The 16677-nt window shown below is 39.7% G+C and overlaps 1 protein-coding gene across 1 annotated transcript in view; it reads right to left on the bottom strand.

The window, feature by feature from the left end:
- Window positions 1–16677, bottom strand: part of LOC136876277 (Golgi to ER traffic protein 4 homolog) — a 74616-nt gene that overhangs the window by 37741 nt on the left and 20198 nt on the right. The window contains exon 5 of the mRNA XM_067150092.2: window positions 12362–12500. Within this exon, the coding sequence (XP_067006193.1) occupies window positions 12362–12500 (139 nt within the window). The remainder of the gene's footprint in view (window positions 1–12361; window positions 12501–16677) is intronic.

The following is a 16677-nucleotide window of genomic DNA, read 5'->3' as shown; positions in this document are numbered from 1 at the left end:
AGGACACCCTCAGAAGGGAGCAGCTGAAGGATGACGACACCGGGCTGATGTTACGGGAAGTAGAGTCGGAGCAGAGACCGGAATGGAAAGACATCGCCAAACGCAATCGGACCTATAAAGCGTACTGGGCCCAGTGGTCGTCTCTCATTGTTAGTGATGGGATACTTACTCGCGTGTGGAAATTGACCAACTGTGAGCTCACTACGAGGACTATTTTTTTTTCAAGGTCCGATTGGTCGCGACAGTCAAACGCCTGCGAATATATGATGAACAGCTGCGCAGATGTATTGCGCAACGTCTCTGAAATGACCCTTATGTGCCTCACCTCAGTCCCGTCAGTTGTGAACGTGCAGCGCGCTCGTAAACATGGCTACACCGATCACTTCGCCCGCCAAGTGTGAAATGCGCGGTGTAATTCGATTTCTTCAGGCTGAGAGGTGCAATGCAGCCGAAATTCATCGCCGAATAAGTCGTGTGTGTGGTGAAACGTGCATGAGCGACAGCAAAGTGCGACAATGGTGCAGGAACTTTACAGCAGGGCGTACAGACGTCCATGATGCAGGCGGCCAGGGAAGGAAGCGTGTCAACCGATGATCTTGTTCAGAGTGTGGATCAGGCAATTCGAGAAAATCGTCGGTTCACAATTTCTGTGTTGAGTGCTTCGTTTCCTGAAATTTCCAGGTCAGATCTCTACACAATTGTGAGTGAGACACTTCAGTACCGCAAACTTTGTGCGAGATGGGTTCCGAAGATGCTGCCTGACCGTCACAAAACACCGCGAATGGGCGCCGCTTTAGCGTTTCTCCAGAGCTACCATGATGAAGGACAGGATTTTTTGAACAAAATTGTCACAGGGGACGAGACATGGGTTCATTTTGAAACAGAAGAAACAAAAGAGCAATCCAAACAGTGGATGCATTCGCATTTCCCGAGTAAGCCAAAGAAATTCAAGCGAACATTCTCCAACAGAAAGTGTATGGCTACTGTGTTCTGGGACCGGAAAGGAGTTCTGTTGGTGGAATTCATAGAACGTGGTTCCACCATCACTGCAGCCGCATACTGTGCGACTATTCTACGTCTACGACGGGAAATTCAGAATAAGCGGAGAGGGATGTTGTCCTCCTCCATGACAATGCTCAGCCGCACACTGCAGCTGCCACCACAAACCTCCTGCAAGGTTTCCAGTGGGATGTTTTCGATCACCCAGCATACAGTCCGGACCTGACTCCATCAGATTTTCACCTCTTTGCTCACATGAAACGCTGGCTAGGAGGACAGCGTTTTGACACTGACGAGGCACTGCAGACCGGCGTACAAAGATGGTTACAGGCGCAGGTGGCGACGTTCTATCAAGAGGGCATTGACACGTTGGTACCACGCTAAGACAAATGTCTCAATCTGCAAGGCGACTATGTTGAAAAATAGCTGTGATGTATCAGTAAGTGTTACTAATAGAAAAGTGTCAAATTTGTACTGCTGTTTCATTTCGTGACCAATCGGACCTTGAAAAAAAAATAGCCCTCGTACATTAGCTTTATGACACCTTGATTCAATCTCACTTACTATATTACCATCCTGGGAGAACACACAACCTAAATACTTGAAATTATCGACCTGTTCTAGCTTTGTATCACCAATCTGACATTCAATTCTGTTGAATTTCTTACCTACTGACATCAATTTAGTCTTCGAGAGGCTAATTTTCATACCATACTTATTGCACCTATTTTCAAGTTCCAAGATATTAGATCCAGGCTTTCAGCACAATCTGCCATTAAGACAAAGTCGTCAGCATAGGCCAGACTGCTTACTACATTTCCATCTAACTGAATCCCTCCCTGCCATTTTATACCTTTCAGCAGATGATCCATGTAAACTACGAACAGCAAAGGTGAAATATTACAGCCTTGTCTAACCCCTGTAAGTACCCTGAACCAAGAACTCAATCTACCATCAATTCTCACTGAAGCCCAATTGTCAATATAAATACCTTTGATTGATTTTAATAATCTACCTTTAATTCCATAGTCCCCCAGTATAGTGAACATCTCTTCCCTCGGTCATATACTTTCTCTAGATCTACGAAACATAAACACAACTGCCTATTCCTCTCGTAGCATTTTTCAATTACCTGGCGCATACAGAAAATTTGTTCCTGACAGCCTCTCTGTGGTCTGAAACCACACTGGTTTTCATCCAACTTCCTCTCAACGACTGATCGCACCCTCCCTTCCAAAATGCCAGTGAATACTTTGCCTGGTATACTAATCAATGAGATACCTCGATAGTTGTTGCAATCCTTCCTGTTCCCTTGCTTATAGATAGGTGCAATTACTGCTTTTGTCTAATCTGAAGGTACCTTACCAACACTCCATGCTAATCTTACTACTCTATGAAGCCATTTCATCCCTGCCTTCCCACTATACTTCACCATTTCAGGTCTAATTTCATCTATTCCTGCTGCTTCATGACAATGAAGTTTATTTACCATCCTTTCCACTTCCTCAAGCGTAATTTCACGAACATCATTTTCCTCCTCCCCATGAGCATGGCTGTTCGCAACATCAGGATGATTTTGTTTTACATTGAGAAGATGTTCAAAATATTCCCTCCACCTGTCCAGTGATTCCCTGGGATCTATTACGAGTTCACTCGAATTACTCAAAACACTGTTCATTTCCTTTTTCCCCTCCCTTCCTAAGAATCTTTGTTAATGTCCAGGAAGGTTTCCCTGCTGCTTGACCTAGCCTTTCCAGGTTATTACCAAAATCTTCCCATTCAATAACTATTTGTTTTGCTCTGTTTCTTTCATCTACGTACAAATCCCTGTCTGCTTCGGCCCTTGTTTGGAGCCATTTCTGATAAGCCTTCTTTTTTACGTTTACAAGCTGCTCTCACTTCATCATTCCACCAAGATGTTTGCCTTTTCCCATGTTTACACACAGTTGTTCTTAGGCATTCCCTTGCTGTTTCTACTACAGCATTCCTGTATGCCACCCATTCACTTTCTATAACCTGAACCTGCTTACTGTCTACTGTTCGAAACTTCTCATTAATCATATCCATGTACCTCTGTCTAATTTCCTCATCCTGGAGATTTTCTACCTTTATTCGTTTCGAGACAGATTTCACTTTCTCTACCCTAGGCTAGAGATACTTAGTTCACTACAGATCAGATGGTGGTCTGCATCATCGAAAAATCCCCGGGAAACTCGTTCATTCCTAACAGATTTCCTAAATTCAAAGTCAGTTAAGATATAGTCTGTTATGGATCTGGTACCCCTAGCCTCCCATGTGTAGCGGTGAATAGCCTCATGCTTGAAGAATGTATTCGTAACTGCTAAACCCATACTAGCACAGAAGTCCAGCAAACGCTTCCCATTCCCATTAGCTTCCATATCTTCCCCACATTTACCAATCACCCTTTCGTATCCTTCAGTTCAATTCCCAACTGTCACATTGAAATCGCCATTAGCACTATTTTATCCTTGCTGTTGACCCTGACCATGATGTCACTCAATGCTTCATAAAACTTGTCAACTTCATTCTCATCTGCACCCTCACATGGTGAATACACGGAGACAATTCTAGTCCTAATTCCTCCAACTGACAAATCTCATTTACGTGCCTAACAGAAACTATGTTGCGTGCAATGGTATTCCTCATAAAGAGCCCTATCCCAGACTCTGCCCTTCTCTTTCTAATACCCGTCAAGTACACTTTATAATCTCCTATCTCTTCCTCGTTATCTCCCCTTACCCGAATATCGCTTACTCCTAGCACATCCAGATGCATCCTCTTTGCTGACCCAGCCAGTTCTACTTTCTTTCTTCCATAAGCCCCATTAATATTGATAGCTCCCCATCGAATTCCATTTTGTTCGCCAAGTTGTTTTCAAGGAGTCCCTCGCCTGTCGAATGGGAGTGGGACTCCGCTACTCCCATAGGTCCGAGGCTTGCTTAAAATGTTGAAAAGTTGTTACAATATGAGACTCAGAGCCAACGGAAGGGCGGCTACAACTCAACAGCAGATATCAAGTAACAACTTTCAACAAACACTGAACATTATCCCAGCATCTATTGACATTTCTCAACAAGGTCTCTGACAATATTTCCTACCAGTACAAAGGGCCACTTCTTCTACAATAATTCAACTGATGTGCCCGTTTCGCCTTTACGTGCATCTACCTTTGAATATTTTAGTACCTTCACTCTTACGACTTTAGCAGCAGCCTTGAACATGTTATATATATGACAGGTATTTTTGTACTTATGTTCACGCCCTCATTTCATTGGCATTACGTCATTATCACATTGGTTATCCACTAACAATTTTATTTGATCCATTTTAATTAGACTACATATTTTTAATGGAAGAAGTTTTAGTCTGTGACATGATCGTTTTAGTATAATCATTGACAGTGTTCCATTAACATATTAATGTATCAATATTCACATTTTATGTAACAAATTTTAGTAACTAGCTTATCTTTTAGCTTCCATATGTAATATTATATGTACTTTTGCAGATTATTTTAGGCTAAGATGCCCTAAATTGGGGGCGAATCATGTCCCAAATAAGTGTTATTGTGTTTATGTAAGTGGAAATAAAGTATTGAATAGGTGGATTATAGAACACCTTTATTATTTTTGAACTGCAATGAAGCTATCGTCGCTCCGCTCGGTGACCACATTTAGCGTTAAATGAGGGGACGGTAATAACTGTGCCGACGAGCCCCTCTCCTTGTCGGTCCTTACTCGTTTCCCTGATTAGGGGCCGTCTCCATATGGCAGTTCCTCCGCAGGTGGCCATGCTCACCACAGTTCCAACAGTTGAACTCGTTGGTGTGTCGGCGTCTCAGCGGTGGCGTGCGTCGTTATCCTGTAACGCGGCGGGTCTCCGGCGCGTCCTCGCTTCTCACGGCTCGTATTCTTAGTGACGGTGCCGTTGTTCCCTTCACCGCCTCCACCCTGAGGGCTAACGCCAGGGCCGCTCTGAGGTTATGCTCCCCAATGAGCATCAGCTTTTGACGAATCTCAGCGTTGCGGAGCCCATCAATGAATACATAGGCTGCCTCCCGCTGAATGTGGTCCTTAGGCAGCCCATCCAGAGCACTGTGGGCTAGCTGCTAGACATCTTGCGTGAATTCCTGCACCGTCTCATTACTGCGCTGAGTCCTCTTTCTCTGCTGGACTCGGTAGGCGGCTGCCAGCGGGTGGTCACCGTATCGGCTGTTGATCGCTCTAACAATCTCCTCGTAGGTGGCACCCGGCTGGAGGCTGTATTGCACTTCCGCTGCTGTTCCTTGCAGTCCGGCTATTAGGTGCACGGCCCTTTCTTCTGATGTCCAACCGTTGTGTCCGCACACGGTCTCGAATTGCGTCCGGAAGGTCCTCCACGATGTGGTCCCGTCGAAGCACGGGGGTTTTACCTTCCCGGCGCTGGAGTTGCTGTCGTGGCTGGTGGTCCTAGCATGAGTCTCCATGGCTGTCACTCTCGTATAAAGGGCGCTTACTTCCTCTTTCAGGTCTCAAACCCCTGACTCCCCAACCTGCGGTATTTCTCTGATCTGTTTTTCAGCCAGTTCCTGTACGTCCTGCATAATGTCACTCTTTAATTTTCTTTCGAGAGAATGCATTTCCTGTTCTAATTTACTTAAGTTCATTCAATTCCAGTTTCAGTTTGCTCTCGATTTCATCCTGTTTGGATGAGAGTTCGGTAAACTTACTGAGGAGAGCCTGAAACTCTTCACTATCCATTTTACTATTCGCTAGAGATTGCTAGTTACAAAATTACTACTACCAGTCGATCCTGATTCTGACACCAGTTGTGATGAGTTGGCGGGGTAGTAAGGTAAATTAACACTAGACTGGTAGCTTCTATACTAAAATTTATAACTAATGCTAATTATCACTTACACCTCGGTACACAGTCAGGATTCCCGACTACACATTTCTCTAGATTTCTTTCTTGATGCAATCTGTTTTTTACCATCCATGCTACGACACTTTCTACTGCTCTTTTTTTTCTTCTCTCTGTTTTTCCGATCACAGAGTCTAAGAGTAAACGGGCGGACAAGATGGTGACGTCGCCAGACTCTCTCAAATTCCAACATGGCAGACACAGTAACCATTACAATACAATTTCCAACCATTTATGTCTTATTCAGTTCTACCGTACTGACTATAATAAAATTGGTGGTGATGGTGATTAAATGATGAAGATGATTATAAGAATGAGAAAAAGAAATCATGAAGGAACGATCGCTTGAATAATAACACAAGAGGGAGTCATGAAATAAAGAAGGAATCACTTTACATTAGATGCTTTAATATCACAGAGTCAGAAGAAAAGTAAATGTGAAGGCCTGCAATATAGAAAGCTCATAAAATTTTAACAATAACATTACAATGACCATTGTTTGTTGTGATGTGCTTTGTGTCTTCTGTTGCCACTCATCTCAGATATATGGGACTACAGCTGCATTCCGAATATAATAGCCTGCCTGAATAATGGCAGGAAGTAGCTGGGGAGTTAGATGACTTTCTTCTTTAGCATACCTTTCTTCTGGTTCATAAATTTTCTCATACTACTGGTATGTTACACAGTGGTTCATCACAGTATTCCAGCTATTCAATCCCTCCTCTGAGGCATTGACTGGAATGAGCAGTGTGCAAACTTGAACAGAATAACGACAGAGGAGTGTTCACGGCTGTCTGCGGTCTGAACATTCTAGCTGTTGAACTTTGAACTTTTGGATCGGCAGCATATCACTTTACATGTGATAAATATCATTTTTGGTCCGTATTGATGATATTTGATAGAAATAACAGTAAGTTATTTATTAGACCACCTAATCAATACAAAGTCTAGTCTTGGATGAATTACATAAATTTGTTAACTAATAGTGGTACATGTTTCACCTTCCCTGAAGGCATCATCAGCCATAGTCTTAACCTTAAATTAAAAATAAGCGTCCAAATAACATGTAATAATGAAATTAATTTTAAAATCTTGAGGAGATTTGAAGTAAAATAACATTAAAAATAAGAATGATGGTTTAAAAATACAATGTGATGAGATAATAGTGGAAGTATTAACAAAATTAACATTAGAAGGTTGCTAAAATAAGTGCAATGGATAAAAACAACAGACTGTTATACAACAAGTAGTAAGATTGCATAAAAATAAAGTTGATAGTCTGGCGGTTATAATTAGACGATGGCGAAAGATCGTATATAATCAAAGTAAAGAAGAGAGAATAAAAGTCAAAGGCTGGTCGAGAGATCCAAAGTTAATCATAATCTTGAAGATAAAAGACAAAAGTTGACGTGTTCTACAACTTCACCATATGCCCCCGACTTTTGTCTTTTATCTTCAAGATTATGATTAACTTCGGATCTCTCGACCAGCCTTTGACTTTTATTCTCTCTTCTTTACTTTGATTATATACGATCTTTCGCCATCGTCTAATTATAACCGCCAGACTATCAACTTTATTTTTATGCAATCTTACTACTTGTTGTATAACAATCTGTTGTTTTTATCCATTGCACTTATTTTAGCAACCTTCTAATGTTAATTTTGTTAATACTTCCACTATTATCTCATCACATTGTATTTTTAAACCATCATTCTTATTTTTAATGTTATTTTACTGTAAATCTCCTCAAGATTTTAAAATTCATTTCATTATTACATGTTATTTGGACGCTTATTTTTAATTTAAGGTTAAGACTATGGCTGATGATGCCTTCAGAGAAGGCGAAACATGTACCACTATTAGTTAACAAATTTATGTAATTCATCCAAGACTAGACTTTGTATTGATTAGGTGGTCTAATAAATAACTTACTGTTATTATTTCTATAGCATAGCACTTTTCATTAAAAGTGAGAAAATATGCAGTTTTTCATTTGGTAGAGTTATTTCATATGACAGTATCACTTTTAATCAAGACATTCGTACTGACGTCACTGTAATGACCTATGTTGACTTCAGTTGGGAAAACCATAAAGACAGTCTTTCTGACAATTCCATAGCGAAGTACAAGTACATCAGCTAGTTCAACATATAATTTATGTATGTATTTCGATTTCATACAATACCATGAAAGATGTTACATGGAAATTGTATACAGTTACGATAAGCACAGTAAAGCAAGTTTATTCACGCCTGAAAAAATATTTTAACGTAGTATACAGTACATATCTGATATATACACAGCACTGTACAGTAACATGCAAATTAATCCGAATAAAATAGAAGAAAGTATTCTCATTCAAAAAACTTGTTTAAAAACTACTGAAAATCAGTTCTGCAATTACAGAAAGTCATACTTTATGACACCTCCTTTGTTCCTCAAAACACTGTTGGCATGTTTTGGCATGAATTCCAACAAATTTTCTCAAATATTTACAATCTCTTCATCGTGAAACCACACCTTAATAAGTAAGTATATCATGCTCACTTTCGTTGATCTATCCCAGTTTTGCCATTCTCTTCTTATAAATGGCCCATAAATGTTTGATGGGGTTGATATTGGACGAGTTCATGCTTCACATGCTGCGTCAGCCCAAGACACTTTTAGAAGTGAAATAGCCAGCCAGTGTTGTATGCTCTGTCTGTAACACCTAATCTGACAGCAATAAGCTTTGCTTGCTTCTTAATGACCTCATCGGTTACAGGGCAACAATGAAAAATGGTTTGCAATGTTCTGCTCATTGGCAGGAAGATACTGTTCTTTATAAATACGCACTTTTTGCTTCTCTCACACTTTATGTCATTCGTCTATTCGTTGTAGCAACTTTTGCGCACAGATCAGATAACACAGTCAGAACTGAAGTTTGTAACAGGTAAGGCGAGCTACAGCCGAGCTCTTTATCCTCAAATTGCTCTGTCCAGGGTTTCCAAAGCTATTCTCAGAAACAATCTACAATGATAAGCTGTAAGGAAATTCCCACGGTATGCCATGATAATTCTTCCAGAGCACGTACAGTAAATCGCTTGCATTATGCCACAGCTGGCGATATATCGAACACACTTGTAATACTGTACGACACTTCTGTACCTGTGCTATACATCATCTACCTACCTATTTACTCTGGATTGATTGAAACTGGCTAGAAACTGCTAGAAGCTGAATCCGGGCCTCTTAAGACTAGAGAAACAAAGTGTAAAAGGCACGTCCCCAAAGCAGAGGGACAATAACGTAGAGCAGAGGTTGATTATAACAAATAAGGTTCATTAACATAAGCTTAGCAAGAAAAGATTAAGATATGGGCATAGAACAAACAAAATTGGGAAACACAGGGAGTCGAATACTCACACACACAATTTGTGAAGATATATCAATCGCAATGGAGTCGTTTGACTCATCAAACTGGATCCCATGAAATTTTACACAGTTGCAACAGAGGTATCATGAAAAGTGATACAATTAAATTCAATCATTGCCAGACATTGGTAATTAAAACGTGATCCAAAGTATTTCTTTCTTAGAGACTAGATGTCATAAAGAGGTGAAAGTAGCAGCTTTCACACAAGAAAAATATTATCACGGCTCCACAGATAAAGTCAAGGCTTTTTATAAAAAGAAACGTGGCTCCCGACAATCTCCATAGAGACTGTATTCCCATAAATCAAAAACGCCAGTGAAGCAATTCTAGCAGAAAAGAAAACAAATATGGAATACAAGGAGGTTAACAGGAGTTGCCATAGTTACAGAAACAAATAAACATGAGTCAAATGAAACAGGTAAAATGAGAGTAAAATCCTGAAATAAGCATGTAAATCGGCTGGGCAAACCGGGGAAACAACAGCGAGATAAAACAAGAATGATAAAAGCAAATATCCGTAAGAAACTGAAAAATAGCACAGGTCCAATAAAAAAACTCTCTCTCTGAGGCCAAATATGCGAAGCAGAATGAATAAATAATATAATATCAAGACATGTTGCGATAAGAATCGTAACAGCATGACAAGAATCAGTCGATGGCGCTCATGAGCGTGATCTGAGAGCACAGATCAGACATCTGGGTCGCCGCATATAGGCCTGGCTCACCCAGTCGATACCATAACCAAAATAACTTACACGCCGCATGACACGCATTCATATCCCACATCAAGGCGAACATGAATTGTGCAGCATCAGCGTTAAACCATATTACAGAACATAAGCTTAAGCCAGACGTCAAAGCCGAACAGAAAAAAAGTCTCCAATCATAACCCATCGCTCAACATAGGAACGATAACATACTAAGCAGACATGAAGAAAAAGGAAGGACACTGAAATAAGTTTGCAGCAAATAAATGAAAGAATAATACAAAGAACAGGGATCTCTCAGTAAACAAAACTAGCATAACTATGGCAAGCCAAGGGTATATACCTGGTTGAGGAAATCAACTGCATTGATTCTAAGTAATCATGTTCAATGACTCTAAACTGAGAGAGCCATACAAGTATGAATATTTTTTAAATACCATTTATACGAGATGAAAATCATCTTGTAGACCAACGTCTCCATCTTTTTTATCCAAGCCATTATTGTCCACAGATCAGAGATACCTCGAATCAAAGATAACCTACAAAGAAATGCTTTGGCAATACTCCGTTACATGCGGTGCCATTTGACTAATCGGGATGAACTACACGTCAAGTATAGAGAATACTAACCAGTCACAACTAACTTATCTATGACATCATAAGGAATGCAATATCAGTAAAGATATGGAGGTAATGAGGTGCGGCACAGCTATCTATTGCGGATGGCAGTAAGCGGGGGTGTCATTATATCAAGCTCGTTACTATGCTGCTTTCATCCGGAATATCTGTTCATTGTTCACTGTCGGCGGTAACTGTGGATGACGGTATATCGGTCGGTGATATACAAGGGGTTGACTGTATTGCTATGCCACAGTACATTAACCAAATAATATATAGCCTAGTGGATACTGGATATCCCTGAACGTAAAAACAGAGTTTCAAGAAATTCTCTCAAACCTTTCTTCCCCTTGATGTTTATATAAATAACTGAACAGATAGAGAAACAAAAACACTGAACCGAACCTACTTTCAATTTTTGTATACCTGATCCAAGATAAAATCTAAGCATAGGTCAAAAATTTGAAATGTACAGAATGTAATTTCAAACACTGTTTCAAATCTTGCACTACATGTGTCCTACAAGAAAAATTTTGTACCACGTCAAGTACTGTAATTAAAAAGATTTTAAAATATGTGTTTTATTTAATTAGTTGCGCAATAATTTTCTTTACGCTACCTATAATGTTGGTTTTTTTTTTTTAATAAGTTATCATTTGACTGTTAGATCAATCTTTTTCCCAGTAATTCATGTTCAACTGTAGCTTACAAGATGGCATGTACTGAAAGTCCCATTTTGTATCACCTTGGAGACAATCTTCTTCTTAAGACATCGTCTCCGAATGGAGGTTGACGATCCGCATGGCCAGCTCTGATCTTGACGTTGCAACCATGCCATGTGAATTTATTGGAATATCTCTCAGGATCTTTAATGCAGTGGTTTCCTGTTGTCTTCTGCATCCTAATGCCGTTGACCAAACTGGTTCCCCCGCCTTTGGGAACAATTTCTTGTCCCCAGGACAATAGAGTGCCCCTACCCATACCCACTCATCCACTCTCAAAGAGACTGTTGGCACTTGGTATAGGGGATCTCCTTATACCGGAAGATAATCAGTCCCTTCATTCGTTAGCCACCTGCATATATATTTTTATATGCAGGTCGTTGTCCCCTCTCTACCGTGGCGAGGTGAATGTCAGGATTTCACCGTCATTGAAACAATACCAAATGGCATTCCCTTGTTTCTCTGGTTCTTTAGAGACGATACTGAAACTTTATACATTTAGCATTATTTACTTCAATTAATGACAATAGTGGTTCTCATACATTCACTGGTTGCTGGTTCATATCACATCTAGAAGAACCGATATGTAGCTACAACAGACTTCTAAAACATTTGAGGATTAATATTCACAAGAATATAAAGCATGATATTTTTATTTTTCAGCCTAGAGTTGAGAATAATAACTTGAGTTGAAGGTTACAACATCAAAGAAATCAGCCCAATTGGGGTCTCTTTGGTTTAACAATTGCAGGTTTTCACCCTCACATATGAAAAGGTCAACACTGATATATTTAGGGAACGCTATTATATTTAGGGTCAATATTATTATATTTAGTTGCTATGTGCACAAATGTCAATCTTGAGCACCTTTAAAAAAACCTTTAGATAACCTCTTGACCTGAATAATACTCATAGTATTCATATCATAATATCCAACAAAAGGAACCAAATACTATTATTCTTCCTGAACACTTACTGCAAGACTGCTTGAGCAATGAACAAATCTACTTCATTGGCATATCCCCTTTGTTTGTGGAGTTCAACAAGCATCGCTGCACAACCAGAGCCATCCGTCGAATGAAGGAAGTGGTATCTAGCTAAAATGTAATTCTTTTCTGGAACAAATAAAATAGACACAAAATTAATGACCCATACAAGGTAACCGTACATTCATGTATGAGCTCTGAACACTAGGGAAGGGGAAATTGTAACACTATGAACTGATGTGCCTACATTGCTCTAGTGTCCATGGTTGATGAATGAGAGGCAGTCTTGGGAGATTTATGGCCAAGATTTTGTTGAATAAACATTAAATGCGCCAGAGATCTTGTTTACATGCCAACATCGTAAGACATAGAGTACTGAATGGATTTTTTTCAGTCTTTCCAAAATCCAACTACCTCTTCTGGTTTTGAATCTGCGATCTTGGTATCCAGAGGCCGACACCCTACCAATGGTCCACAGTGGGAGAACGTTCTAAACATACAGCCCTCAACACAAAACAGCGGCTGCTCTACTACACACTATACTGGATGGTAATTTTGCCACAAATGTCCAATATCTATCTCATTGAGACTGCAGTGTTTTCTGGAAGAAAGAATGCACAAATACAACATTTTGAAAAATTACCTCAAGAAGGTGTTAATATATAAAAAACAATACTAGTAGAAACAGTTTAATTCAGTGATGGGCAGCACAAGAGCACTCCTTAGAGCTCCTTCACCCTCCAGTCAGCAATGGAAGGAATACAGAGCACAAAGCTAGCAACTAAACATGGCATGGTATGGTGTAGGCTGACACAGAATGAGAGTGATACAGATGGATATGAGGAGACAATTTTGGGAGAGCACGCAACCAGCTGCTGGAATGGGGCTATGTATAGATGATCAAAGGGCAAGGCTTAAAAATCTCATTCATCCCCCCTCGCTTCACAGAGGGGAGTAGTTTAATAACTTTTTGAACTTATTACATCGAGTGTTGCCTAAAATAGGAGTCCACCTTTCAGTACTGTCTCATAAACAGAATACAATTACATACTTATTAACAGTACAAGATTCATCCCTACAAGGCACATATCCTAGCTGTAAAATTATTGAGTACAAGCAGTCCGAAAAATAAAGATACACAATCAAAATAACCATCCAAAAAATATATATTACCTGCACTTATTTCAGGAACACTATAGTTCAAAATGCATCCGATGTTAGATACGACCCAATGTATTGGAGCATACAGTTAAAAATAAAAAAATAAACACTTGATGTTAAAAAAAGGTGTGCAGGGAAGAAAAATATTGGTAAACACATTAAAAAATAGGAAGAATGTCATTGAAACTTGCATCCTTAACCCATTTATGCCCAGCGGGTCGTTTGCGACCCACCCGAAAGAAAAAATTCTGCCGAGCGTATTTTTTGTTGTTTCGCATTGACAGCACATTCAGTGTGTGTAGTAAGATTGCCTGCACTGCCGTGTCTTGGTTGGAGCAGCTTTCCCGCCACAACGCAGATGCTGCACGGCAGCTAGTTGAGTCATGGTGGAACCTGCATCGCGCTCTCGCCGTTATTGGTAAGTAGAGTGGTTAAAAACTTTAAAATGTAGTGTTCAGTGTGTTGATGTTGTTCGGGGATATCTGATGCATCTTTAGATGCCTTTACTATTTCAATATGTCAATTCGTTCTAACAATACACCACGAATAACAGTGTGGGTCGCAAACGACCCGCTGGGCACAAACCACAGAACATAGTACTTTAGCGCATTTTTGCATTTAGATGGTTACAACACAAGGGATTGGCGGAAAATGTTCTAAATTAGTGTTTTTGAAACAATATCAACTATTCGGAGCACATTTAAGTCGTCCATTCATTAACTAATTAGCAAATTACAGTTTTTAAATATTTATTTCGTCTTTTTCAGGCGAAAAAATTTAACTACTGCTGAAATTCTGTCAGAGCTTGAGGTATTGACTGCCAGCGATATTCCTGGAACATTAGTGGATGTTTTTATCACTCCAATGGATGATAAGCCTATTCGGGCGACGAAGATGATTGCTACAATCCAGACAAAATGAGTGGGTCACAACTAGGGACTGAAGCACAAGACTATTTATAAACGTGCAAAAGCTAACGAAAAATACTCTAAAGATGTTGACTTAGGGGAAAGCATTGTTTTGAAATTCTGCGATGTTTTATTTAAGATTTACCCCAGTGTATGCTTCTCTTTTTACTGCGATAAATTTTTTACTTGCCCAAAGTTGTTGTCGGAGTTTAAAAAGAGGAATACGATGCACTGGCACGGTTCGGGCTAACCGGATGGAGGCTGCCCATTGCCAGACACGAAGATGATGAATAAGAAAGAAAGGGGATACTTTGAAGGTGCAGTTGACAACGAAGAACAAATAGTGGCTGTGACATTGAAAGACAACAACGTTGTGAACATCCTGTCAAACGAGCATGGCGTAGAACCTGTTGAAGACGCTGGGCGGTACTCATTTGCACAGAAAAAACCTGTGAAGATATCTCAGCCACATTTTGTTTCTAAATACAACAAGAACATGGGAGGAGTAGAATAAACGGACAATGTATCTACTTTCCGCATCAGCAAAAGAGGCAAAATATGGTATATGCCAATTCTGCTCTGGCTTCTAGACGTTGTGATGAGCAATGCTTGGATTTTGTCGAAATCTCACGGCATGAAGCTTAACGCCTTGGCGTTCCGACGATTCATTGTGACCGGCTTGTTAGAGAAGTATGGAACCCCTCCTCGCAATGTTAACACGAGTGCACCAGTGACTGAAGCCATGCAGGAAAGCCACGGTAGTCATCTTCTGGTGGACAATCAGCCCCGGCGATGTGGTCGCGTCTGCAAAAGTAAAACTGTCCGAGCATGCCAAAGATGTGCTGTTGCCTTACACCATTATTGTTTTGGAGAATTCCACAAGAAGTAAAGTGCACTGTGTAAATGAGAACGTGTTTTCAGCTTCGTAGCTTAAAATTTTGACTGATTCCGGTTTTTTTTAATGCAAGACAAAATGTTTTATAATAATGATCCCAAAGCCTGTTGTGCCATTTCAGTACTGAGTATTCAAAGGAATGTGTAAGACTGACTAGGAAACTCGACTGATAGTCTATTTTATATTATTAATGTTATATTTTGATACTCTTTACATTTGTAGGAGAGATTCCTTCTTAAGGCATTTAGTGAAGAGCGACTTCTTATTAGCATTTTCTATGTGCTTTATAATACTTGCCTCTGTAGTAGATACGTCATTTTCATTTTTCACTAATAATGAGTCAAAAAATACACCAGTTGTTCTTCTTTTATCATTAAAAATTTACTATGATGAACCCAAGCATGAAAATAGCCAAAGCCCATGTTGGAGATATGCCCCTGGGGTCCATGCCCAATGGGTCGTTTACGACCCATGCTATAATTTTTAAACAACAACAACAACAAATATTTTTAAAACAATTTTCGGGGCATTTTTGGACATAAATAAACTCATTCCAGTAGTCAAAACCATAAAATTCGAAAAAAAAAATTCTTGGGCATAAATGGGTTAAAATTAAGTGAAATGTGGTTAAGATATCACAAGAATAAAATTTTCCTCTTACATCTTGACATGGCATCACTTTAAGCTTCCTGAAGCCAGAGCAACTCCTCTCTTATTTGAGACAGTGATGATTCCCATAAAACATTGGAACAAATGGAGCAAATCAGCTAAGAATTTGAAGACTAGAGAAGTCATAACCTTCCTGAAGGAGGAGTCAAAAAAGGAAACAAAGAAGGAAAGAAATTAGAGTGAAGTTAGGAAAAGGAAAAAGGAAGAAAAAGAAAAACTGGGACAGTAGGAAAAAACAACAACTAAGTACTCACTCCTCTATAGGTCCCACTGTATTGGGGTATGTCTTAGGTGGGCTATGTGATGTGAAGGCTGTTGACTTCTGGGCTGCAGTGAACAGCTGTTGTTAGGAGGGAGGTAGGGAGGGGAAGGAAGGGAGGCTTAGGTGCGAGAGAGAATTTGTGACGTCTGTTGTACTCTTCCTGTTTTGTTAAAAGAGAGGAAGCATTTAATTATTTCTTCAAAAAGAATGTTGTAGCTGTCATTAATTTCATTAAGATTGTAAATGATGTTAAATATATGGTTCAAATTAATGAAAATATTTTTGTACATATCCATTAGATTACCATTGTTGACCACATGTAAGATCGCAAATTCTTGTTCAATCGAAGAAAATGAATGATTAAAATATCAGACATATGTATGCTCATTGCTGTATATTTGTTGTGTTTCT

This window comes from Anabrus simplex, chromosome 6 (genome assembly GCF_040414725.1).
Source record: "Anabrus simplex isolate iqAnaSimp1 chromosome 6, ASM4041472v1, whole genome shotgun sequence".
Classification (NCBI taxonomy): domain Eukaryota; kingdom Metazoa; phylum Arthropoda; class Insecta; order Orthoptera; family Tettigoniidae; genus Anabrus; species Anabrus simplex.
Note: the sequence above shows the minus strand (reverse complement) of the source record. Positions and strands in the feature narration are given on the sequence as shown.